The sequence below is a fragment of the Eschrichtius robustus genome, chromosome 8 (genome assembly GCF_028021215.1).
Source record: "Eschrichtius robustus isolate mEscRob2 chromosome 8, mEscRob2.pri, whole genome shotgun sequence".
Taxonomy (NCBI): Eukaryota; Metazoa; Chordata; class Mammalia; order Artiodactyla; family Eschrichtiidae; genus Eschrichtius; species Eschrichtius robustus.
This window is the reverse complement of record NC_090831.1, coordinates 76,455,898-76,483,667: the sequence shown is the minus strand read 5'-3', so window position 1 is coordinate 76,483,667 and position 27,770 is coordinate 76,455,898. Positions and strand designations below refer to the sequence as shown.

Below are 27,770 nucleotides of genomic sequence, written 5' to 3'. Positions count from 1 at the left end.
TCTGGGTAGTGATATCCCTATGATTTAGGTTTATGGCCTAAGTTCTTTGTATAGAAGGTTAGTCATTTTGGAGAAACAAAGCTGAAATCCATTCTTTATTTTGTTCACCCATTCTTTATGCATATTTATTTGGTATCCTCTACGTGCCAGTCATTCTTTTATTTAGGCCTTGGGATAATAGAGAAGAACTTGCAGAATGGTAGGAGGCATGAATATGTAAGCCAGCATTATCTATTAATTTATGTAATGCATATTAAATAAGCACCTATTCTGGGCTAGACAATACGTTTGGCACCGTGGACACAAAAATGAATAAAACAGTTCCTGCCTTCAAAAGATTTATGGGAGCCATAGACATGAAAACAAATCTTTTAATATCATGTGGCATGTCTGCTAATAGAATTAAAGAGGGTAACATGGGAGCATGGATTGATATAAATGCCACTGATGAGGTAGCAAGGAGCTTGTATGGTATATTAAGGGGATTGGCCTTAAAGGGAGATAGTAAAGCACAGCTGTTTACTAACAAAGGAGGTAGGCATTGGTTATTTGAATTCAAGTCCTTTCTGCACTTGCTAACTCAGTGACCACAAGTGTGTGATCTCTCCGAGTGCTGGTTGATGCATCTGTAAAATGTAGATTAAAATAGAATTTATTTTTATAGGGCTGTTGTGAGGAACAAATGAGATAATTCACATACTTAGCCTAATACCTGGCACATTGTTTATGCTCAATAAGCATTTGTCACTATTATTCTATAGGCAATGAGAGAATTCAGGAGGATTTTAAGCAGGAGGGTGATATGGCCAAAATTCTGTTTGAGATAGAGCATAGTCAAAATTGTAAGTGTAATCATTTTGAAAACTGTGCAGTACACTCATTGGCAATGTCTAGCAGGAGCTGATGCTTGTGGGAGAAGCTTAGGCTGGAGTTAGACATTATGGATACATAAGGCTCTAACTATAGTATGAATGGGGTCACCCAGGGAGAGTGTGTAGAGTGGATAATTCAGTTGGCCGCAGATGGAATTGTGTGGAATACAAAAAATGTAAGGGGTAATATCAAAGAAAGAAATGTCTATGAAAAAGACAAGGTAGGAATGATCATAGATGTGTTTAGTAATAAGCAACATAATGGAGGCTTTCTCCTCCTTGAAATGTCATGGAAAATGATTCCCAGAGGGGGCAAAGAGCTGGGTATTGGGAAAGGAGTAGAAGCTCACCAATTTAACAAGGTGGGAAAGGCACTGTGTGAAGAGAGAATAGTAAGTCCCAACACATGATCTCAGGGAGACTAAACACGAGCCGTTGGTGAACAATATAAAACAATGCAATCAGTGCCCCAATAAAATATTGTAGTGGAGAGGTCTTACAGTGTTTCAGATAGGTCACTGGATAGGCAGAGGAAGTGGGGGTGAGTATTCCAGTTAGATGAGTCAGCAGAACCACACCTGGAAATGGGTGGCAAGAAGAAGATTGAGTAATGACCATACCGCAGCTGAGGGCTCCTTTAGGATAAGTCATTATGTGTTTATTGACAACTTAGGGATAAGGCTAAGCTGAAAGTTGCTTCCACAGTGCCATGAATTTCTGAAATGTAATGTGACTAACCATATCCTTTTAGTCCCAGTAAAATTAAATACCAACTTGATTAATATGAGATCTGATTATGCTATTAGAGCGAAATGTAACCAACATTTTTGCCTTTTTTTTTTTTAAGGATTTTCCAGAAAAGGAGAAGTCCACAGCAAAGGCCCTGGAAGATGTAAAGGCAAACTTTTACTGTGAATTATGTGACAAGCAGTACCACAAACACCAGGAGTTTGACAATCATATTAATTCTTATGATCATGCTCATAAGCAGGTAAGTCAAAGTGGGAAATAGCCTTCATATTCCTGGATTTATAACTTCAGAACACAACATATGCAACTGGCCTTATTTATCCTTGTCTAAGATGCTGAGGTAAAACCATTTTATACCTTTTTTTTCTTGAAGGTTGTGTTTTCTGTTTAAATATTGGGTGAAATACTTTTTCCTAGAAGGAATGTAAAACTCTAGGTTAACTTACAGATGATCCAAGAGTAGATTGGCATTTATTTTAGAGTTATATATGTGGGGAAACCAGGACCCATTAAAAATAGTGCCAGATTCAAAACCACCTAGCTACTTAGTGGCAGAACTAGAACACTGGACCAGTACTAGGACAGAATCTATCAAAGAGTTCTTTCAAGAGTTCCAAGGTATAGGGAATACTAAGTCTTTGGGAAAAAAATTCTCAATATAAGGTTACATTTTCCCAAGAATACCCTCTTAGGAGGGTCAAAGTGATTACTTAATAAATGAACCGTTGCAAACAAAGAAAATCTTGACAAAGGCAAAGTTGAGGGGTAATGGCAGGTATAAACACTTCACATTTCATTTTCTTTTTCTACACAGGGAAGCTAAGATTCTCTATTTCTATCTGTCTGTGAAAGAGGAGGTTATTATTCTCATCTGTTAAATTTTATCCTTGCTGCATGAGGTATGAGAATACTAGCCCTTTAGGAATTAGGAGTGTTAAATACCACTAAGAAAGAAATTCCACATGGCCAGAGGATCATTGCTAAGAGCTGAGAAGGTGCACACTCCTAATATCTTTGAATATATGGGTAAGTCTTGTATATTCTAGACCAAGAATGTTTATTCAGAGTGAACAGCAATAAAGGTTTTGACTAACATCACTAATATTTATTGAGCACATATAAAATATATGGCTTTGGGAGATGCAAGACACAATTTCTAACTTTAAAGATACAGCATGCATATATAATTGACTGGATGTCTCTGACAAGAGCAAGAACAATGGGATAAATTGTTTAGGACTATGATTCCCAAATCTTAGTGTGCATGATCATCACTTTGGAACCTGTTAATAATGCAGATTTCCAGATTCTCCTTTAGATATTCTAATTCAGTAGTTCTAAGATGGAGCACAGGAGCTTGTATTTTGAAAGGACACAAAATAGAATTTTTCAATCATACATAAAAATGAACTATGTGGCTACTATCCAACTCCAACAGCAATCAGTCTTGTTTCATTTATAGCACCACCACTCACTTCCCCACCCCTGCCACCACCGTGCATTATTTTGAAGCAAATTCCAAACATTGTATCATTTCATCTGAAAGTATTTCAGGATGAATAATGATGCTTAAACAACCTAGCCATCATCGTATCTAAAAATTAACAGTATCTTGGTATCAGTGGGTGGTCTTGTTTTCTCATTTGTCTAATAAATGATTTATAAATTTGGGTTTGTTGAAATCAGGATCCAAACCTATCACACTTTTGGTTGACACATCTTTAAGTTTCTTTTAATATATATTTAAACTATGGGTTTTTCACTCCCTCTTTAAATTTTACTCCTTGCAATTTATTTGTTGAAAAACTGTATTGTTTCACAAATTTGAGATTTTGCTGAATACAACCCAGTGTTGTCTTTGCACGTTTTCTCTGTCTTCTGTATTTCCTTTAAACTTGTTGTTACAGATAAAATCTAGTCAAATGCAGGTTAACATTTTTTTCTTGGTAAAAATATATTAGAGGATGTGTTGTGTCTTTCCATAAGGAGATGTATGATGTCTAGTTTTCTTTCTTTTTATGACTTGAAGTTTGATCAGTGGGTTCAGATACTATTGCCTTGATCCATCCATCATTAAGTACCTCACCAACCTTTTTCCACTAATAGTTCTTGTATCCATAGATGATCATTTGCTTAAACCTATTACTTCATTTGGAGCTGTAAAATGATGATTCTAATTCTATCATCCTTTTGTCATTTATTAGATAGAATATGTCTATAAAGGCAAACTTCCCAAAAGTATCACCTAACCTGAATTTTATGTAGGAGTGCTTCAGGCTGCATATTAAGAAAAAAGTCACTCTGGAGATTTAGAGAAATAAATGACCACGGAAGGTCTCAGGGGATAGTGACATTTGACCTGTGCTTTAAGTGTACATGTGTAAATGTTGAAAAAGAGGCTCAAGATGGGGTGGAATTCTTGAAAGTGGAAACACAAGGAACTAAGGTGAGGAAATGGAGGGGTATGAGGCCTCTTTTGAAAACAGTAGGAAGTATTGGACTACCAGAGGGTGAATTCTCCACACTAGATCTGCATTCTACAGCCTGCCTTTCACTCTGCAATTCTGCCTCATCTATTTCCCTTTTTATCACTTTCCTCAATCTTATTTCTGTTGGCTTTCCAACATGTTGATAAAACTACCTTTCCTCAATCCTTATATTCCATCTATTTGCCCATTTCTGTCTTTCTTTAGGCTTACTAGCATTCTAAGATTCCTAGGCACACTCCTTGTTCAAACAGTGATTGAGTTTCCACTATGTGCTACTGTGCTGGCTGTTGAAAGTGGACAAATTTAATCCCTAATTTCAGGGAGCCTATAATCTGACTGGGGAACCTGTAATCTACCTAATCAATCTTTAAAATACATTGATTTAAATATTGTAGAATTTGTATATCTAGGATACTAAGAGAACATATAAAAATTATTTAAGAATGAAAAGATGACAAGTGACCTAGAAGTCCTAAAGAATGAATTATAAGTTAGCCATGTTAAACAACCAAGAATGGAAAGTCCTTTATGGTAGAAAACCTGTATCAAGCATAACCCAGAGAAGCTGCAAAAGATTCACTGTGATCACTAAAGTCACCATCAGTCTCTTGGAGAGCTCTTTAAAAATCTTTGAAACTGTCCCTCATTCCTTCCATTCTTCTCTTGCAATAGACCTTGTTCTCATTCTTCCTTTTGCATTCTCTTTTCACCATTCATGTTTAATCTCACTCCTGATTTTTTGCTAGGACCTTCTAACTGGACTCCCTGCCTCAGTATTTTCCCTTCTCCACACCAAGCTATCCATTTTCAGCCAGATTGATCCTCCCAAACTACCATACTTATTCTGTCACTCCCCTCCTTGGAAAGTGTCAGTGGCTGATGGCTGACTTTTTAAAAAGTCTGAATTACTTAGTCTGTCATTCAAAATGTCCACAGTTTGGCTCTGGAATCCATTTCCAGATTTATCTCCTGCAACCCCAGACTTTCCTTATACTTTCTTAAAAGATTCATTATGCTTTCCCACCTGCTCTTATTGGCTCATAATCTTCCCTCTGTCTGGGATGCCTGGGGGCTGTATTTCAACATATACTTCAGTATATTTAATACATAGACTGACAACTTATATCCAGATATAAAAAAAGCTGAGATCTCATGCTAAGCTGAGTAACAGCATTTTCCAAATTCCTTTTGATCAACACATTCATATTGTACAGAATTTTGTACATGCTGCCCACTTTGGGAAACATTGGAATAATTAAATTTGCCATAGACCTCATAAAACTGCTTTCTTAGATAAATGTTGAAATACTTCCATCTAAAGATTTATTTTGGCCCAAAATATTTTGAAAATTACCTGAATTCTAAATGAAGCTGAGTTTACAATTTGCCTTTTAAATGAAACTGAATTTTATGTACAAGAAATAGGAAATATGCACTAAAGTAAAATATGCAAAATCTTTTTTTTTTTTTCCAAATCCCAAAGCTAAATATGTCTATTTGGTTCTTGCTTCAGTAAGGGCTCTTCTTGACTGTGATGCTGATTATAATGATGGTAGTGGGGATTTGGATGAGAGTATTTTCTGGCCTAAGTAATATGAACAGTTGCCTTAATTTTATTTTCCATGTGGATTCAGAGTAAATATCTGGCCTCTTGTGCTGAACTTCCAACAATATGGTCTTTTGGTACACTTAGAAGTGAATCCAAATTCACATGGAATTAATTCTATTACTCATTAATAGAATAGTTTAGAGCTAGAAACAGGGTAATCTGAATTACCTCTCTACCTCCTTCTCTCACTTATAATTACTCAGGATCCTTCATTTTAATAAGTGATTTCTAAAGCTTTTGTGTTACCTTGTATCTAAATTGCAGTCCTATGTGTTTATTTTATTGCAAAGCTTACATTATTTACAGATTTATTGTGATTCTAGAGAAGTAAGCTAATATATAACTTTAAAGAATAAAGTAAAATAATCTGGGATTCATAGCTTTAAACTAATTCCATTGGACATTTAATAATGTTTTCTATAATTTAATAAAAAGTGAGATATGTTGTAGAAAAAGTTTATCAGTAACAAAGCTGATTTTTTTCTATTTCTTCAACAAGGAAAAATTGAATTTCCAGTTTTGACAGCCACATTCTATACCTAACTCATGTTTTTGGAAATAACTTGATTGTTTTAGCTATTGCCTTGAACTTTTTAAAATTCTGTGTAAATGTTGAGCATTATTACTAGAGCAATTTGAACGTGTATACAAATTACAATCTCTGGGATAAAGAGAGTATTGTAACTATTAATATAGCTAACATGTCAGTAACAATTCATTCCTTCTGAGACTACCAAGTCATAATCCCTTTCTCGGGACTGTTAGCTGCTAATGCATAATACTGAAACAAATAATACACATTCTCACAAGCAGCACAAGTCTCTCCTGCCCCAGAGACATACTGGCTCATCTCAGCTTAGAAAAAACAAATGAACCGGATCCCCATACAATTAACCCATAAAAATACCTTCCATAATAAACAACAAATCCACTTTCAGATCCTCCACATGTGACACTTAATCCTCCTAATCTTCGTTTGCCTCACTATAGGATTTATTTTCACTCAGGAGGAGCTGTTCACTTCTCAAGCCTGGATTTGAACTTCAACTGAGTCATTCTTAAAATGTTGTTTTGGATTCTCCCCATCTCTACCTGCTCAAGATAGAATAAACAAAACAGAATTATCTTTTGTCATCTTGACTCCAAAGGGAAAAGATTCCCAAAGCTGATAAATGAATTTAATCCAATTTTCCTTGCTTTGTTCCTACAATTTGATTTATATTTTATCCAAATACTGCCCAATGATACATTTCAGCCTAGTATATTTAAGCTACTAGTCATCTTAATATGGCAACAGGATTTTAAAATATAGTTAATTTGTAGGGTTGGCAAGATTGAAGAAGAAATATAGACTAGAGTGTCTAGAATGAACACTCTGAGAACCATAAATGTTGGTAAAATAGAATAATACTTATTTCCTGCTGTATTTTGTATTCTATAAACCCAGGTTTCTGGTAGATTTTATATTTCTATATCTGCGCCACCACCCTCCCCCAAGAATTACCCAGCAGTAATTGGAAACTATTAGCAAAGAAGTACAAAAGAACCAAAACTGATCTTAGCTTCTGAATCATAATTCACCTCTTTTAAAATACTGCTTTCACCCTGGCTAACAGACCTTTTGATCTCAAGGTGAACTCCCAGATGAAAAATAAATTAAAAATCTATGTTCTTGTTCTTTCTGTCTTTCAGATGTGCTAAGTGATTTCCTGCCTTAGTGTGTTTGCCATATCTCTTTCTTCCAGAGCTGTTTTTTCAGATGACTTTCAACTTTCTGATTCCTCTCTTCATTTGTGTCTTAGCTCAATGTCATCTCTTCTGTAGGATCTTTCCTTTGCATTCTAACTCAAGTTAGAATGTTGCCACTTCTCCAAATAATACCCTATTGGCACTGTCAATGGTGGTTGGAGTCAACCTACACTGGCTCTCCAGAGCCAACTGTTTAATATTCAAGAAATTTGTGAGCTGGTTCTTAAACCACTGGTGCATTGAAATCAGCCATGGTGGGAGAGCCACAAACACTACAAATAGGGCTTTATATGTTTCATTTGATTTTTCCATGAGTTGATATACCAGCACACCATTGTTTAATACTCAGTAAAAAAAAAAAAAAAAAAAAGTTATTTACTTTTTGAAATTTTTGCCCCTTCCCCCCTTCCCTGCCATTAACTCCACAAAGAGAAGAGCAGGGCATTGTTGGCCCTATTGGCCATGTATCCCTGTATTTCTAGAACTTAGAGCAGTGTCTACTACATAGTAATGACTCAATAAATATTTTTTAAATGAATGAGTAGCTGAATAAGTGAGTTTCTAGAACTGACCCTGCTACTCTGTCTTTTGTCAATATATTCTACCATCATTGACTAATCACTTCTTTTTTCCTCTAGTTTTATTGAGATATGATTGACATATATCACCATGTAGGTTTCAGGTTACAGCATGATTTTTTTAATTTACCATTTTAATCGTTTAAAAATGTACAATTCAGTGATTTTTGGCATATTCCGTTTATTTACCTATATCATGAAGTGATAACTATGGTAGGTGTTGAGTTATTTGTTTTTGTACTGAGTTGTATGAGTTCTTTATATATTTTGGATATTAACCCCTTATCAGATATATAACTTGATAATATTTTTCCCCTTTCATAGGTTATCTTTTCACTTTGTTGCTGGTTGGGATTACTACTTGGGCACTGTAGGTATGAACTCAGTCTGCCAAGATCCAAGTGTCATCAAGACCCCTCACCCCAATTCTTTGTCCCAGTGGATGAGCCCTGAAGATTCACTTGCAATCTGGGGCAAGATCAGAGTAGGGGCTCCCACAAAGTGACCCACAATGCTGGGGGTAGGGATTGGTTGTCCCCCCCTGGGTTTTCTTTGCTCGTTGGAGAAACTGGAGGCTGAAGGGAGACCTCTCCATGTGGTGCTGCACTGGCCTGGGGGAGGGACAATGCAATCAATGTGTAACTGCTTCTCTCACCTTCTAATTTAGTGTCTTGGTCTCTGTGGTGCAAGGGGTGCTTTAGCCTCACCCCTGTGTTGTAGGATTTTCTCAGTGATGTCTTATTCTTGAATAGTTATTAGTTGTTCTTCTCCTGAGGGGGAACAAAGTCAGCAATCACCTATGTCACCATCTTGGTGATGTCACTCCTTAATCACTTCTTAGGTAGTTAGAGTGAATACTATAATGAGCAAAATTAGCTCTCTAATCCCAAGTTCTTTATAATTATTGAGCAAAGGCTGTCATGAAAACACATTTTTATAATTTAAGAAAATACTTGAGCCCATATTAATGTTGAAGTAGTGTTCCACTTGAAGAATTTTAGACTTTACTCTATGGGAAATTGCTAGTCTTCATGGGCTTTTAAGCAAGCAAATGATATTATCAGATTTGTGACTTAGAAGAAAAAACCTAGAAGCAGTTTAAGGGTTGGAACACAAGGAAGAGAGCTTGGCTCTGACATCAGATGGGAGCCTAAGAGCCCAAGAGATATGACTGAAATATTTACAGCAGTGACAAGGAGAGGAAAGGAGAGGGGTACATTCAGAAGACTGTCAATGGCTTACAACATATGAACACATGGTCTACCTCACTTGCAATCATATAAATACAAACTTGAAGAGTTCTTCAAAGAAAAGGTGTCAAATATGAAAAAAGAATACTCCCCAGTGTTGACAAGATGTGAGATAATAGATACGGTTAAACATTGCTTGTGGGGATATAAATTGTCTCAATTTTTTGATGTTCAGCTTTGGATTACTTATCAAAGACTTAAAATGTGAATTTTTCCTATAAACAATTCCATCTGGCATGCATTCTAGAAAAATAATCACATTAATTCCAAAGATTTATACATGAAGATATTTAAAATAGAAAAATACCAGAAGCAATCTAAACATACAATGAAAATAAAGTGGCTAAATTATGATGCACATAAACTGAAATACTGTGTAAAAGTTAAATTACATTTTGGATCTATATTTTATACAAAATTAATTCTTAAAAGGAATGCTTAGATACTTGTTTATATTAAAAATTAAGGAATATATAAGTATGGAACATTAAGTAATAGTATTTAATTACAATTTGGTCCATATCTTTTTAGATAAGTTTCTAAATACTTATTATCAAGTCATAAACTCTTGTATAAAACATAAACATAAAATGTGATTATATTATACACATTAGTCTGCCTTCATATGTTTTCACTTATATCTTGTCAATCCATAGGGATTTGTATTTTATTGTGTTGTTAAGTCAATGATCAGAATTTATGTCACTGTGACTTGTAGATTTTTTTTTATGTGACCCTCATAAGGTACTGTGATTACTTTATAATTATATTTTCTTTCTTGTATACCTATTTTTTCCTGGAGTTAGAAACTGCCTTATTTTTATATTTGCTCAATTTTTTAAAACCACTGCCTATTTCTAATTCATCTCTGAACTATTTACCATACATAAGAAAAAAGTCTGATTACGAAACATCAGATAAATGAAAAAATAGATCAGTCCATGTCCAGCCCCTCCCTCTTCTGGTGAATTCCTCGGTCTTTCTGCTCCATTGTTACCCTGTTGCCTTCCAGACCTGCTGCACAGCTGTTCTTTTGGGGCTTCTCTTTATCATCATCCTATGAATGCTTTTCTTTCTCTCTTAGATTGTAGTCCTTGTTTCCTTGATCTCATGATTTCCTATATCTTATTTTATTCCTCCTTTTGGTGGAACCTATTCTCCAAAAGCTTCCTAAGGAAGAATACACACAAGGTAAAATTTGGGGGCCCTTGTCTGTCAGTAAATATAAATGTGTTTATTCTATGCTCACATTTTATTTATTTTTCAACTGGGTTTTAGCCTTTAGTGTTGCTGTTGAAAACTAACACTTTATGTCATTTTGGTTCTTAATCCTTCTTTTCAGAAACTTTTAGACTTTCCTCTTCATCATTTCATTTTATAACAAACATTTCCTTAGTGCCTGCTACGTACCAGACACTATTCCAAATACTGGGACTACTTTTAGAAACTAACCAATCATATCCATCCTCTGGAGCTATCATGGTAAGTGTGGGAAAACAGAAAATGAAGATATAAAATACATAGGACATTGGATGGTTCTACCTGCTATGGAGGAAAATAAAAGAGTACAGTGTATAGGGAGTGCTATGGGGCAAATAGAATTTTAATTAAGGGTTTCAGTGAAAACCTTAATGAAAAGACAGAAATAAACAAAAACCTAAAAGATATAAGGGAACAATCAATGATAGCCATCTATCTGAGGGAGAGTATTCCAGGAAGAGGGAATGCCCAATGCAAAGTTTGGGAGATAAGGCGATGCACAGTGCTCCAAAGACTCCTAATAGGTTAACATCCTACACTGATTTGCTTTGAAGTGAGTTGCTTTTCAGTTACTGTGCAGGGAACCCCATGGGGTAGTTCAATTTGGAAAGTCAGATCATTTGTTTTGGGAGGTTTTTAAAAATCATTTATTGGATAATTTCCTCCTCTACTCTTTCTTCTCTTTCAAAGTCCTTTTATTTGGATATTAGAATTCCAACATGCATCTTCCAAATCTTACTATTTTCTGTATATTAGTCTTTATGTCAACATAAAGATTTTCCCAGTTTTATCTTCCAATTTTTCTACTGAACATTTGTTTACATTGTATGAGTGTGTATGTGTGTGGGGAGAGAAAAAGAGAAAGACAGAGAAGAGAGCAAGAGAACGAGCAAGGGCACATTTGGTTTTACCTATGGTTTACATGCTAGAGGCCTTCCTCAAATATCATGTAGTACTTGGCTGTTTATCTGACATTCTTGTTTATAACTGAGGGAACAAAAATTTGACTGGAAGGTTTGTATGTGTGGGTTGAGTTTGGCAGGTGTGATAGGGCAGTAATTCATTTTTTTCATTGGGTGACCTCCAAGTGTCAACATCTGTAGATTTTTGAAAGACATAAACAGAAAGAAAACTTGGAGCCTCACCAGTATGAAATTTCCATTTAACGTCCTCATTTTAAATGGTCTTATAGCTTAGGCCTAAGATGAATCAGATGTTCCTAAGACTAGATCCTATGCTGGTTCACTTTCTCTAGAGAGCAAGCCTCCATCTTCTGCCAGAATAGGCTAGGGATCTGATGGCTCATTTGTTCCTTTGTATACTTAAGCCAATTCTCCTATTTCTAGTCCCAGGCTCTACTTTTCCAGTTCTACTTCTGTAGCAGGGGTTTGCTGGATTAATATCAGCTTATCCTCACCTCAGCAGTCTGGTCTGCCTTGTCTGTTTTGGTGCATATCTTCCTTCCCCTCTCTCCTTCCTCCCTCTTTCCTTCCCTCCTTCCCTCCTTCCCTCCTTCCTTCCTTCTTTCCTTCCTTCCTTCCTTCCTTCTTTCCTTCCTTTCTCTCTTTCTTTCTTTCCCTGTACCCCACTACCTCCTTTATTTCTTAGTAAAATAGGACCAATGCTACCTTCCTCAGAGAGGTGTTGTGACAATTTTAAAAATGCATGACAACCCCTAACCGAGTGCCTAGCATAAGTACTCAACAGAGGTGATGGAGGCATATTTTATAAGGTATGCTTTCCAAGGGAAGCTAGAGGGCCATTTCTTAAGAATATTGTGTGAGGAATTCTTTCATCAAATGGGAGACTAAACTGAAAAACCTCTAGTGTATCTTTTACCTCTGAAATTATGATTGTATAAATTTGTAGTTAAATACAGCTTTCTCTCATTTAATTTAATCTTAGGCCTGGACTAGGCAGTGAGAAAAAAAATAATTTGCTACTGCTATTAGGTCCCTGGAGCCATGACATCTAGCTGGCCTTTTATTTCCTGAACATAGTTTAGCAACTTCACTTTGATGCACGTCAGATCTCAGACAGCATGAAAAACTATACAGAAGAGTCTTGGTTCTATACCATGTATTTGCTTTTTGTGTTGGCAGATCTATAGGTTTCCTTTTCCTATCCTATTTTTTAGTTTTTTCAATTTATATTATAGGGTCTTGACACAATATTTCAGCATATTATGACAGTTCCATACCGAATTAATTTTGCATGAAATTAATTCTGCAATATTTAGTGATAGCATCTATTATCCCATTGTTCAAGATTTACAAATGACAATATTATTCTCTTTACCTATTAGGTATTATTATCTATTGAGTATCTAGTACTAGATGAGCTCCTCCATATAACAGTATAAATTAACCGTTGGTAATTTAAGTAATAAAACAATACCCAGTATAATAAAATAGCCAAAATATTCCAGAGCTGTAGGTCAGACCTGAGCTCACTGCCCACACATGCTAATGATAAGACCAGAGGGTAGAAAGGGAAGCAATATTTTACATGTGTATCAGTTTTAATTCATTGTTCCTCTTCTATAGTTATGTAATTCTGCCAATCATGTATGGCATTCATTCAGTAATTCACCCTTTCACGCATTTGTTCAAACATCATTTGTGCTAGAACTGTGTATTCTGTAAATATAAAAATAAATAAGCACTTCCAGTTTCTGGCCCATCATATATGGAACTTGGAACTTGTCACTCCCATCCACATAACCAGAAAAAAACTGAACAACCTGAAAAGCAGCAACTTTTCTTTGATCCAACGGAGAAGTAAGGTTACAGGGAAGATTGCTCCCCTCAAAACGGGAGAGACAGACAGGTGGATACAGGAATCACAACTTACTGAAGTGTAGGAATTCTGAAGGAATCAGTTCCATTTACCCAGTAAAGCATGTCTGGTTTTCAAGAAAATAATTGCAAGACATACTAAAAGACAAAGAATACAGTTTCACGAAAAAGATCAAGAATCAGCATGATACTCAAACATGGCAAAGTTGTTGGAGTTATCAGACTGGGAATTTAAAACAACTATGATTACTTTGCTAATGATTCTAATAGAAAAAGTGGATAACATACAAAGATAGGTGGGTAATGAAAGCAGAGATACGGAAACTTGAATAAGAAATCAAAGGAAATGTTAGAAATTTAAGCACTGTAGCAGAAATGAAGAATGTCTTTGAGGGGCTCATCAATAGATTAGATATAGCTAAGGAAATAATCAGTGATCTTGAAAAAAACAATGTTAATAGAAACTCCCAAAACTGAAAGGAAAAGACAAAAATGAAAAGGAGAGAACAGAATATCCAAGAATCATGGGAAAATTACAAAAGGCATAATTGTAGGAGAAGAAAGGAAAAAAAACCCAGGATATTTGAAGTAATCATGAGGAGACTTTTCCAAAATTAATTATACAAAATAAACTAAAGATCCAGGTAGCTCAGAGACACCAATCAGATGCTCAAAGACAAAATACAAACATACACACACACACACACACACACACACACACACACACACACACACACACACACACCCCTAGGTATATCATATTCAAACTGCAGAAAATCAGGAACAAAGAGAGAACCTTGAAAGAAGCCAGGGGAAGTGGGAAACGCCTTAGATAAAGCAGAGCAAGGATAAGAATTAGACTGGACTTCTCCTTAGAAACCATACAAGCAAGAAGAATAGAGTGAAAGATTGCAGTGTTGAAAGAAAAAATTACCAATTTAGAATCCTGTGTTCAGTAAAATTGTCCTTCAAAAGTTGTGGCTAAATAAACACTCTCTCAGATGATCAAAATTGTGGGATTTGTTGCCAGTAGGCCTACCTTAAAAGAAGTGGTAAAATAAATGATTCAGAAAGAAGGAAAATATATATGTCAGAATCTCCATCTGTATAACGAAAGGAAGAGCATTAGAGAAGAAATAATGAGGGTAAAATAAATCTTATATTTTCTTATTCTTAATTGATCTAACAAAAACCAATTTATTCAAAATAATAACTATCAATAATGTATTCAGTAATTATAGCTTATGGATAAGAGCCATGAATAACAGCAATATTATAAGTGACAGGAGGGAGGAATTGGAAATACTGTGTTATAAGATAATTGCACTACCCAGGAAGTAGCTAGAGTGCTATTTGAAAGACTTGGATTAGCTGTAAGTGATTTTAACAAACTCAAGGGAAACTGCTAAAAGAAGTTAAAAAGTATAACTGATATGCTAAGAAAGGAGAAAAAAATAGAATCATATAAAAAGCCTAACTAAAACTAGAGAAGGCAGAAAAAGAGTGAAAGACAAAAAAAAATAAAAAGAACAAGAGCGGAGACGTTCAAGGTGGTGGAGGAGTAAGACGTGGAGATCACTTTCCTCCCCATAAATACGTCAAAAATACATCTACATGTGGGACAACTCTTACAGAACACCTACTGAACACTGGCGGAAGACCTCAGACTTCCCAAAAAGCAAGAAAATCTCCATGTACCTGGGTAGGGCAAAAGAAAAAAGAAAAAACAGAGACTAAAGAATAGAGATGGGACCCGTACCTCTGGGAGGGAGCTGTGAAGGAAGAAAAGTTTCCACACACTAGGGAGCCCCTTCACTGGTGGGGACTGGGGATGGGCAGGGGGGAAGCCTTGGAGCCATGAAGGAGAGCGCAGCAACAGGGGTGCAGAGGGCAAAGCACAGAGATTCCCACACAAAGGATCGATGCCGACCAGCGCTTACCAGCCTGAGAGGCTTGTCTGCTCACCCGCTCTGGGTGGGTGGGGGCTGGGAGCTGAGGCTCGGACATCGGAGATCACACCCCAGGGAGAGGACTGGGGTTGGCTGCGTGATCACAGCCTGAAGGGGCTAGTGCACCACCGCTAGACAGGACGGAGTCTGGGAAAAAGTCTGGGCCTGCCAGAGAGGCAAGAGACCTTTGTTTTGAGGTGTGCGAGGAGGGGGGATTCCTTCCCTGTGTGCCCACAGAAGGCAGAGCACCGCCTAAGCGAGCTCTAGAGATGGGTGCGAGACACAGCTATCAGCTCAGGCCCCAGAGACAGGCATGAACTGCTAATGCTGCCACAGCCACCAAGAGTCCTGTGTGCAAGCTCAGGTCACTGTCAACATCCCTCGAGGAGCCAGTGCAGCACGCCACTGCCAGAGTCCCGAGATCCAGGGACAACTTCCCGGGAGAACAAACGGTGCCTCTTAGGCTGTTGCAACATCACACCAGCCTCTGCTGCCTCTGGCTCACACCACATTCCAATTATGACTACCATACACCTACCTACCCCCAGCCTGAATGAGCAAGAGAGCCCTAGTCAGCTGCTGCTTTAACCCCCTCCTGTCTGGGTGGGGAACAGACTCCTGAGGGCAGCCTACAAGCAGAGGTGGGGCCAAAACCAAAGGTGAACACCAGGAGCTGTGCAAACAAAGAAGAGAAAGGGAAATTTCTCCATGCAGTCTAAGGAGCACCAGATTAAATCCCCACAATTAACTTGATAAACCCTGGATCTGAAGAATACCTCAATAGACAATGAATGTTCCCAAAATTGAGGCGGTGGACTTTGGGAGCAACTGTAGACTTCGGGTTTGCTTTCTGCATCTAATTTGTTTCTGGTTTTATGTTTATCTTAATATAGTATTTAGTGCTAATTATCATTGCTGGATTTGTTTATTGGTTTGGTTGTTCTCTTCCTTTTTTTCATATATATATATATATATATATATATATATATATATATATATTTCCTTTTTCTCTTTTTGTGAGTGTGTATGTGTATGCTTATTTGTGTGATTTTGTCTGTATAGGTTTGCTTTTACCATTTGTCCTAGGGTTCTGTCCATTTTATGTGTTTTTGTTCTTTTGTTTTGTTTTCTCTGTTCCTTTTCTTCTGAGCTGTTTAGCTGGCAGGGTCTTGGTGCTCTGGCTGGGTATTGGGCCTGAGCCTCCAAGGTGGGAGGGCCTAGTCCAGGATATTGGACCACTAGAGGCCTCCCAGCCCCACGTAATATCAATCACTGAGAGCTCTCCCAGAGATCTTCGTCTCAACACTAAGACCCAGCTCCACCCAACGGCCAGCAAGCTCCAGGGCTGGGCGCCCCATGCCAAACAACTACCAAGACAGGAACACAACCCCACCCATTAGCCGTGAGGCTGCCTAAAGTCATACAAAGTTCACAGACACTCTAAAACACACCACTTGTTACAGCCTTGCCCACCAAAGGACAAGATACAGCCCACCCAGCAGAACACAGGCACAAGTCCCCTCCACCAGGAAGCCTACACAAGCCACTGAACCAGCCTCACCCACTGGGGACAGACACCAAAAATAAAGGAAATTACGACCCTGCAGCCTGCAAAAAGGAAATCCCAAACACAGTAAGTTAAACAAAATGAGAATACAGAGAAATATGCAGTAGATGAAGGATCAAGGTAAAAACCCACCAGACCAAACAAATGAAGAGGAAACAGGGAGTCTACTGGAAAAGGAAATCAGAGTGATGGTAGTAAAGATGATCCAAAATCTCGGAAAAAGAATAGAGAAAATACAAGAAACATTTAACAAGGATCTAGCAAACAAACGATGATGAACAACACAATAAATGAAATTAAAAATACTCTAGAAGGCATCAATAGCAAAATAACTGAGGCAGAAGAATGGATAAGTGATCTGAAAAATAAAATAGTGGAAATAACTGCCACAGAGCAGAACAAAGAAAAAAGAATGAAAAGAATTGAGGACAGTCTCAGAGACCTCTGGGACAAAATTAAATGCACCAACGTTTGAACTATAGGGGTCCCAGAAGAAGAGAAAAACAAAGGGTCTGAGAAAATATTTGAAGAGATTATAATTGAAAACTTCCCTAATATGGGAAAGGAAATAGTCAGTCAAGTCCAGGAAGCACAGAGAGTCCCATACAGGATAAATCCAAGTAGAAACACACCAAGATACATACAAATCAAACTATCAAAAATTAAATACAAAGAAAAAATATTAAAAGCAGCAAGGGAAAAGAACAAAAAATGTACAAGGGACTCCCCATAATGTTAACAGCTGGTCTTTCAGCAGAAATTCTGAAAGAGAGAAGGGAGTGGCATGACATATTTAAAGTGATGAAAGGGAAAAATCTACAACCAAGATTACTCTACTCAACAAGGGTCTCATTCAGATTCGATGGAGAAATTAAAATCTTCACAGAGAAGCAAAAGCTAAGTTTTTTGCTTAGCTTTACAACAAATGCTAAAGGAACTTCTCTAGACAGAAAACACAAGAGAAGGAAAAGACCTACAATAACAAACCCAAAACAACTAAGAAAATGGTAATAGGAACATACATACTGATAATTACCTTAAATGTAAATGGATTAAATGCTCCCACCAAAAGACACAGACTGGCTGAATGGATACAACAACAAGACCCATATATATGCTGTGTACAAGAGACCCACTTCATACCTGGGGACACATATAGACTGACAGTGAGGGGATGGAAAAAGATATTCCATGCAAATGGAAATCAACAGAAAGCTGGAGTAGCAATACTCATATCAGACAAAATAGACTTTAAAATAAAGACTATTACAAGGGACAAAGAAGAACACTACATAATGATCAAGGGATCAATCCAAGAAGAAGATATAGCAATTGTAAATATTTATGCACCCAACATAGGAGCACCTCAATACATAAGGCAAACGCTAACAGCCATAAAAGGGGAAATCAACAGTAACACAATAATAGTAGGAGACTGTAACCCCACTTTCACCAATGGACAGATCTTCCAAAATGAAAACAAATGAGGAAACTAAGCTATAAATGACACATTATACCAGATAGATTTAATTGATATTTATAGGACATTCCATCCAAAAAAAACAGAATACACTTTCTTCTCAAGTGCTCATGGAACATTTTCCAGGATGGATCATATCTTGTGTCACAAATCAAGCCTTGGTAAATTTAAGAAAATTGAAATCCTATCAAGCATCTTTTCCGATCACAATGCTGAGACTAAATATCAATTATGGGGAAAAAAGTGTAAAAAGTACAAACACATGGAGGCTAAACAATATGCTACTAAATACCCAAGAGATCACTGAAGAAATCAAAGAGGAAATCCAAAAATACCTAGAAACAAGAAACATCTCAAATAAATTAACCATACACCTAAAGAAATTAGAGAAAAAAGAAGAAAAAAACCCCAAAGTTAGCAGAAGGAAGGAAATCATAAAGATCAGATCAGAAATAGATGAAAAAGAAATGAAGGAAACAATAGCAAAGATCAATAAAACTAAAAGCTGGTTCTTTGAAAAGATAAACAAAATTGAAAAACCATTAGCCAGATTCATCAAGAAAAAAAGAAAGAAGACTCAAATCAACAGAATTAGAAATGAAAAAGCAGAGGTAACAACTGACACTGCAGAAATACAAGTATCATGAGAGATTACTGCAATCAACTATATGCTAATAAAATAGGCAACCTGGAAGAAATGGACAAATTCTTAGAAAAGTACAGTCTTCGAAGACTTAACCAGGAAGAAATAGAAAATATCAACAGACAAATCACAAGCAATGAAATTGAAACCGTCATTAAAAATCTTCCAGCAAACTAAAGCCCAGGACCAGATGCCTTCACAGGTGAATTCTATCAAACATTTAGAGAAGAGCTAACACCTATCTTTCTCAAACTCTTCCAAAATATAACAGAGGGAGGAACACTCCCAAACTCTTTCTACGAGGCCACCATCACCCTGATACCAAAAACAGTCAAAGATGTCACAAAAAAAAGAAAACTACAGGCCAATATCACTGATAAACATAGATGCAAAAATCCTCAACCAAATATGAGCAAACAGAATCCAACAGCACTTTAAAAGGATCATACACCATGATCAAGTGGGGTTTATCCCAGGAATACAATGATTCTTCAATATATGCAAATCAATCAATGTGATACACCATATTTACAAACTGAAGGAGAAAAACCATATGATCATCTCAGTAGATGCAGAAAAACTTTTGACAAAATTCAACACCCATTTATGGTAAAAACCCTCCAGAAAGTTGACATAGAGGGAACCTACCTCAACATAATAAAGGACTTATATGACAAACCCACAGCCAACATTGTACTCAATGGTGAAACACTGAAACCATTTCCACTAAGATCAGGAACAAGACAAGGTTGCCTACTCTCACCACTATTATTCAACATAGTTTTACAAGTTTTAGCCACAGCAGTCAGAGAAGAAAAAGAAATAAAAGGAATACAAATCGGAAAAGAAAAAGTAAAACTGTCACTGTTTGCAGGTGACATGATAGTATACATAGAGAATCCTAAAGATGCTACCAGAAAACTACTAGAGCTAATCAATGAATTTGTTAAAGTAGCAGGATACAAAATTAATGCACAGAAATCTCTTGCATTCCTATACACTAATGATGAAAAATCTGAAAGAGAAATTAAGGAAACACTCCCATTTACCACTGCAACAAAAAGAATAAAATACCTAGGAATATACCTTCCTAAGGAGACAAAAGACCTGTATGGAGAAAACTATAAGACACTGGTGAAAGTAATTAAAGATGATACAAACAGATGGAGAGATATACCATGTTCTTGGATTGGAAGAATCAACATTGTGAAAATGACTATACTACCCAAAGCAATCTACAGATTCAATGCAATCTCTGTCAAACTACCACTGGCATTTTTCATACAACTAGAACAAAAAATTTCACAATTTGTATGGAAACACAAAAGACCCCGAAGGGCCAAAGCAATTTTGAGAAAGCAAAACGGAACTGGAGGAATCAGGCTCCCGGACTTCAGACTATACTATAAAGCTTCAGTAATCAAGACAGTATGGTACTGGCACAAAAACAGAAATATAGATCAAGGAACAGGATAGAAAGCCCAGAGATAAACCACACACATATGGTCACCTTATCTTTGATAAAGGAGGCAAGAATATACAATGGAGAAAAGACAGCCTCTTCAATAAGTGGTGCTGGGAAAACTGGACAGCTGCATGTAAAAGAATGAAATTAAAACACTCCCTAACAACATACACAAAAATAAACTCAAAATGGATTAAAGACCTAAATGTAAGGCCAGACACTCTAAAACTCTTAGAGGAAAACATAGGCAGAACACTCTATGACATAAATCACAGCAAGATCCTTTTTGACCCACCTCCTAGAGAAAGGGAAATAAAAACAAAAATAAACAAATGGGACCTAATGAAACTTAAAAGCTTTTGCACAGCAAAGGAAACCATAAACAAGACGAAAAGACAACCCTCAGAATGGGAGAAAATATTTGCAAACGAAGGAAGAGACAAAGGATTAATCTCCAAATATACAAGCAGCTCAGTATCAAAAAAACAAACAACGGAATCCAAAAGTGGGCGGAAGACCTATATTGACATTTCTCCAAAGAAGATATACAGATTGCCAGCAAACACATGAAAGGGTGCTCAACGTCACTAATCGTTAGAGAAATGCAGATCAAAACTACAATGAGGTATCATCTCACACTGGTCACAATGGCCATCATCAAAAAATCTACAAACAATAAATGCTGGCGAAGGTGTGGAGAAAAGGGAACCCTGTTGCACTGTTGATGGGAATGTAAATTGTTACAGCCACTATGGAGAAAAGTAGGGAGGTTCCTTAAAAAACTAAAAATAGAACTACCTTATGACCCAGCAATCCCACTACTCAGCATATACCCTGAGAAAACCATAATTCAAAAAGTGACATGTACCACAATGTTCATTGCAGCACTATTTACAATAGGCAGGACATTGAAACAACCTAAGTGTCCATCAACAGATGAATGGATAAAGAAGATGTGACACATATATACAATGGAATATCACTCAGCCATAAAGAAAAATGAAATTGAGTTATTTGTAGTGAAGTGGATGGACCTAGAGTCTGTCATACAGTGTGAAGTAAGTCGGAAAGAGAAAAACAAATACCGTATGCTCACACATATATGTGGAATCTAAAGAAAAGAAAAAGGTTCTGATGAACCTAGGGGCAGGACAGGGATAAAGACACACAGGTAGAGCATGGACTTGAGGACACAGGGAGGGTGAAGGGTAAGCTGGGATGAAATGAAAGAGTAGCATTGACATATGTACACTACCAAATGTATAACAGATAGCTAGTGAGAAGCAGCTGCATAGCCGAGAGAGATCAGCTCAGTACTTTGTGACCACCTAGAGGGGTGGGATAGGGAGCGTGGGAGTGAAGCACAAGAGGAAGGGGATATGGGGATATATGTATACATATAGTTGATTCACTTTGTTATACAGCAGAAACTAACACAAAATTGTAAAGCAATTATACTTAAAGATGTTAAGAAAAAAAACAAGAGCAGTGAATAGAAAAGACTCACAAGTATGGTAGATATTAATCCAACTATATCGATAATCACTTTAAATGTTAATGTTCTGAATTCATCAATTAAAAGACAGAGACTGTCAGAGTTCATTAAGTAAAAGAGAGAGAGGCCCAAATATATTTTGTTTGGAAGAAACCCACTTTAAATATAAAGACACTTTAAAGTAAAGTGATGGAGAAATAGATGCCATGCTAACACTAATCAAAAGAAAGCTGGAGTAACTATATTAATTTTAGACAAAGCTGCCAGTGAATCTAGGAAAATTATCAGGGATAAAGACAGGCATTACATAATGATAAAGAGATCAAAGCACCAAGGGACATAACAAAACTTCATGTGTATGTGCCTAACAACAGAGCATCAAAATATGTGAGACAAAATCTGATAGAACTTCAAGGAGAAATAGATAACCCACTATTATACTTGGAGATACTAACACTTCTCTATCAGTAATTGATATATTGAACAGGAAGAAAATCAGTAAGAACGTGGTTGAACTTAATACTGTCAGGTTCAACTGCCGTCTATAGAATACTTCATCAAACAGTATCAGAATACTTACTCTTTTCAAGCTCACATGGAATATTCACCAAGATAGACCATATTCTAGTCATAAAACACAACTTCACAAACTATAAAAAAATAGAAATCACCCGAAATATGCTCTCAGATCAAAATGAAATTAAACTAGAAATCAATAATGGGAAGATACTGGAACCCCCACCCCAAATAATTGGAGATTAAACAAGATATTTCTAAATAGTATGAATCAAAGGAGAAAGTCTCAAAGAAAAAATTTAAAATATTTGACCTAAGTTAAAATAAAATATGATTTATCAAAATTTGTGGGCTGCAACCAAAACAGATCTTAGAAAAAAATTAAAGCATTGAATGTTATATTAGAAGAAAGATCTAAAACCAATAATGTAAGCTTCCACCTTAGAAAACTACAGAAAAAAGAGCGAAGTAAATCCAAAGTAAACAAAAGAAAATACATTTAAAACTTAGAGCAGAAACCAATGAAATTAAATACAGGAAAGCGATAAAGTCAGTAAAACCTAATTCTGGTTCTTGAAAAGATCAATAAAATTGATACAACTCTAACCAAGCTAACTTAAAGAAAGAGAGAGAAGACACAAATTACTAATATTAAAAATGAAAGAAGAGCCATCTCTACTGATCTCATGGACATTAAAAGGATAATAAAGGAATATTATGAACAACCATATGCCTAAAAATTTGATAACCTTTTTTTTTCTAAAAGATTTTTCACCAAGCCTGAATCTTTAGAGCAACTGTAGCAATGGCTTTCATAAAGGTAATTCTATGGGAGAACCAAAGAAATTATGCCAGGGTATAAATATATGTGGTTTTATGCATTACTTAGAAAGTAATTCTGGGCAGAACAATCAGTGCATAGTGAAGTCTTCTTTTGTTAAACATAAATTTGAGGTGTTCTTTGTAAGTATGAATATAGTCATTTCATTTACAGTTTAAGACATACCCTTGTGTTTGGTCCTGTGAAAGAAACAAAATTAAGTTCATCTCAGTGTGGAGATGGGCTTCTGTTTAAGGAGTAGGTTGGAGGAACACTGAAAAACACAGCCAAGATTTTTCTTAACAAGTAGTTTTATATCTATCTATTCCAGTGCAGAGAGTAAAGTCCTCAATATTTTTTAAGGGAGTTTAACTCAATTTTAGACAGAAAACTGTTAGAAATGAGGTCTGATCTGTTTGTAAAAAGTGAACTATATCTTCAGCTTAGCCATAAAGTCATCTCAGTCAATAACCATTAGAATTTTTAGCTCAATAATACAACTCTCTGACTTATACCCCAAGAAGAACTGTAAAACACATACCTAGCTAATATAATGAGCTTGTTCTCAAAGTAGAATTATTAAATACAAGCCAATTAATGGTTGAAGTATGTAAACTTACATTTATTCCTTTTGTTTGGAATTATTATTCTGCGCTTGATTTTTCCCCTTTTCTTTCTTTTTTTTTTTTGTGGTAAAATCCCTTTTGTTTTGTAATAATCAGCCCAGTGGGAAGAAGTGTATTGAATTGACTATGAGTAAAAGAAATCTTGTAATCAGACTAGGTTCTAACCCTAGATCTAAAAATCTACTCAACCTCTTTAAGCAGTAAGTGATACCTACTTCATAGGATTTCCAAAAAATTAAATATCATAATAAAATTGTTCAATGCAGGGTTTGATCCAAATAAATACTACTTCTATAATAAAGCTTTTTAAAAAAATCTATGTATAATAGAATCTTAATCTTGTTCTTTTCTATTGGGTGTGTCAGTTTTCTAGCTCATCAAATACCATCAAACGACAAACCTAAATATAAAAAGATAATCAAAATTTTCTTTACTCTACTGGAAATTGCTATCCGATAAGTCCAAAATAAATCAAAGAATCTGAATTTTGAAGTATAAAAATCTTATTAGCATTAGCAGACAGCAGCGTATTGAGCATTCATTTCTTATACTGCAGCCAGATCTTCTTCATAGAGTCAAAAGCTAAAGGGAAATAAACAAAATGAGATTTTTCCACAAAATAATGGTGGAAAATTATGGGCTAGATCTATAAGAAAGTCTGAATGATCTTCAGACTTTATGGAAGTCCATATGTTCAATGCATCATTAAAGAAACTGAAATACATTTGAGATTCAATTTTGAATATGCTAATGTGCATAAAATTCGAACAGTGTAAAAGCTGCCCTTTACAAAAAAATTCTGGATCCAGACATATAACTGAAAAAAATAACTTAATTGGCCATAATACTAACAGTCATGGTCACCTATTCTTCAGAACAGTTTTTTTGTTTGTTTGTTTTTAATGATTATGGACAACAAAGATATTTTTCTTACACAGGAAAAACCTGATGACCATCTTAATTTGGGCCAACATAATTATTTTGAAGAATTAAACAACTGGCAAAACTGAAATAAAATGGTTTTCTCTTTTTAAATTTTTTTTCTGAAGTTATTACAAAATATTGGCTTTATTAGCTATATATAATATTGGCTATATAAAATGGTTTTCTTAACACTTTCCACAATGTATACTCAGAACAAATGTTTAGTAATAGGTCCTAAATTAATATTTATTAAAAAATAAAAAAATTTAAATATTTTGAATCAAAACTACCCTTTAAAACCACTTTCATTCTGAATAGTTAATTGGGAACCACATATGTATTTTTAAAGCTGAGTCCCAAGTTTGTGTAGCTTCTTAAATACAAATCTAATTATCAAATTACACTTCCTTTCCTTTCTTACTTTGGTTCCTGGACTTCCTTCCAGCTATTAGCTGAAGCCAGAGCTGAAGTCCCATTGAGAATTTTGTGCACTGCTAGAAATCCTATGATTCACTCAGTGGGCAGTTCTGAATTGTTTTTTGTTTTTTTTTAAAATATCTTTATTGGAGTATAATTGCTTTACAATGTTGTGTTAGTTTCTGCTGTATAACAAAGTGAATCAGCTATATGCATATGTATATCCCCATATCCCCTCCCTCTTGCGTCTCCCTCCCCCCCTCCCTATCCCACCCCTCTAGGTGGTCACAAAGCACTGAGCTGATCTCCCTGTGCTATGCGGCTGCTTCCTACTATCTATTTTACATTGGGTAGTGTGTATATGTCAGTGCTACTCTTTCACTTTGTCCCAGCTTACCCTTCCCCTTCCCTGTGTTCTCAAGTCCATTCTCTACGTCTGCGTCTTTATTCCTGTCCTGCCCCTAGGTTCATCACAACCATTTTTAAAAAATTTTTTTTAGATTCCATATATATTTGTTAGCATACGGTATTAGTGAAGTAAGTCAGAAAGAGAAATTCTGAAGTAGTTTTAGAAGGAATATGTCTATAACTCACCACATGATTATGTGAGCTTTGCCTGGGATTGTTTATACAAAGCCCATGGTGGGGTGAAAGGCCTTTCCCCTCTCTTCTTTTTTCTATAAAAAGTGTGTTTTGTGCCACTGGCATTGTCTTATGGTTACTTTTTTTTAAGTGAAAAATCAGTATATAGTTGGCCATGTATCTCATGTCTCCCTAAATAACTTCTGCTATTTATAACTTAGCAATGAATTTTCCCCTCACTGACCTCTTGTTTGATTTATAATTGTCATAGCTCTTATATTTTCTGCTTGTACCCTTATTTCATATCTGGTACATCTCAACTGCTTTTATTTTATTTTTTTCTTTATCTTAGATTTTTTTTTCTACTTTCATATTCATCTTCTTCAACTCTCTACTCCAAGTTTTATTACTAAAACATAGTCTCAAGCCTTGGGGGGCAGAGCATAATTTCTTACTCAGCACTTAAATTTTTCCTATTAAACAGTAATCTATTATTGCTTTATCCACTGGTTATTAAGAAGATAAGCCTTCAGTATTTCAAAATGTGCTTGGTATATTGTTTTAAAGACATGATAGACTCATTTCAGCCCATTCATAGTTGTGCTTTAGTCTTTATTTAGATTTTAATTACAATTCCAAACTGTACAGTATCTGTAGCAGACACCCGCAGTGCCCCATCCTCACCATTCAGAACTTCCACTGTTCCCTGGATTTATCTCAGCTGTCAGTACCTACACCGCTATGCCTGAATTGTTTGTTTTTGTTTCTCTACCTGAAACCACAGAAGCCCACTCTTTTTTTTTTTTTTTAATAGCTACATTATTTATTTATTTATTTATTTATTTATTTATTTATTTATTTATTTATTTTTAGCTGTGTTGGGTCTTCGTTTCGTGTGAGGGCTTTCTCTAGTTGCGGCAAGCGGGGGCCACTCTTCATCGTGGTGCAGGGACCACTCTTCATCGCGGTGCGCGGGCCTCTCGCTATCGCGGCCCCTTCCGTTGCAGGGCACAGGCTCCAGACGCGCAGGCTCAGCAGCCGTGGCTCACGGGCCCAGCCGCTCCGCGGCACGCGGGATCCTCCCAGACCAGGGCTCGAACCCGTGTCCCCTGCACTAGCAGGCAGACTCCCAACCACTGCGCCACCAGGGAAGCCCCCAGAAGCCCACTCTTATGTATAAAGGAGGCTGTACTAACACCGCCCCATCCGCAGGAATCCCAAACAAATGACTCTACTGACTATAAATATCCCGGTCCCTTTCTCCGTAGACAGGAGTATTCCCAGGCATGGGTTTCATCTCTTTCCCCATACAGATATCCCCCGCTTTTTGAAAATTTGCATTACATCACTTGGATGTAAGTGTTTCGGAAACACTTACATTAGTACCTGTTTTCTGCTAACTGAAAGAAATCCAAGGAGGATTTTCGCTTTTACAAAAAAAAGCGAAAAGGGAAAATAGTGTTCAGCGTTGTTTGTTTTGCTGTGAGTCCTTGTAGAGTCAGTGCACAGCCTGAGCAGCAGAGAGGTGCCACCAACCTCCTTCCCTGGGAACGACTCTCCGCATCGCAGCGTCAAGCCTGCGCAGCTTTGGACTGTGTCTGTGAGCATCTGTGCTTTATCTCCGTGTTTTGCATCCATTAGCAAGATTGTCCTAAGGTAACGCTTTACACCATTTCAGCTTACGAAAGTTTTCACAGGAACATTCTACTTTCAGATGACAGGGGAAACATGTACTTTCCCTGAGATGAAGCCTCAGTTGCTCACTTGATAAATAGTTAAATAGTATACCTTTTACTGGCCTTCTTCCCTACTTTCTACCACCACCCCTACTCCCTGCCAGTTTTTCCTTGCCCTCCTAAATACACTTCTTGCCCTCCAATCCTTGTCTCAGCATCTGCTTCAGCATTATTCTTGCAGTTATAATTCCCTCA

At 36.5% G+C, this 27,770-nt stretch overlaps 1 protein-coding gene across 1 annotated transcript in view; it reads left to right on the top strand.

Moving 5' to 3' along the window:
* ZNF804B (zinc finger protein 804B) overlaps positions 1–27,770 on the top strand; it is a 518,351-nt gene that overhangs the window by 422,703 nt on the left and 67,878 nt on the right. The window contains exon 2 of the mRNA XM_068549317.1: positions 1,720–1,863. Coding sequence (XP_068405418.1) covers positions 1,720–1,863 — 144 coding nt within the window. The remainder of the gene's footprint in view (positions 1–1,719; positions 1,864–27,770) is intronic.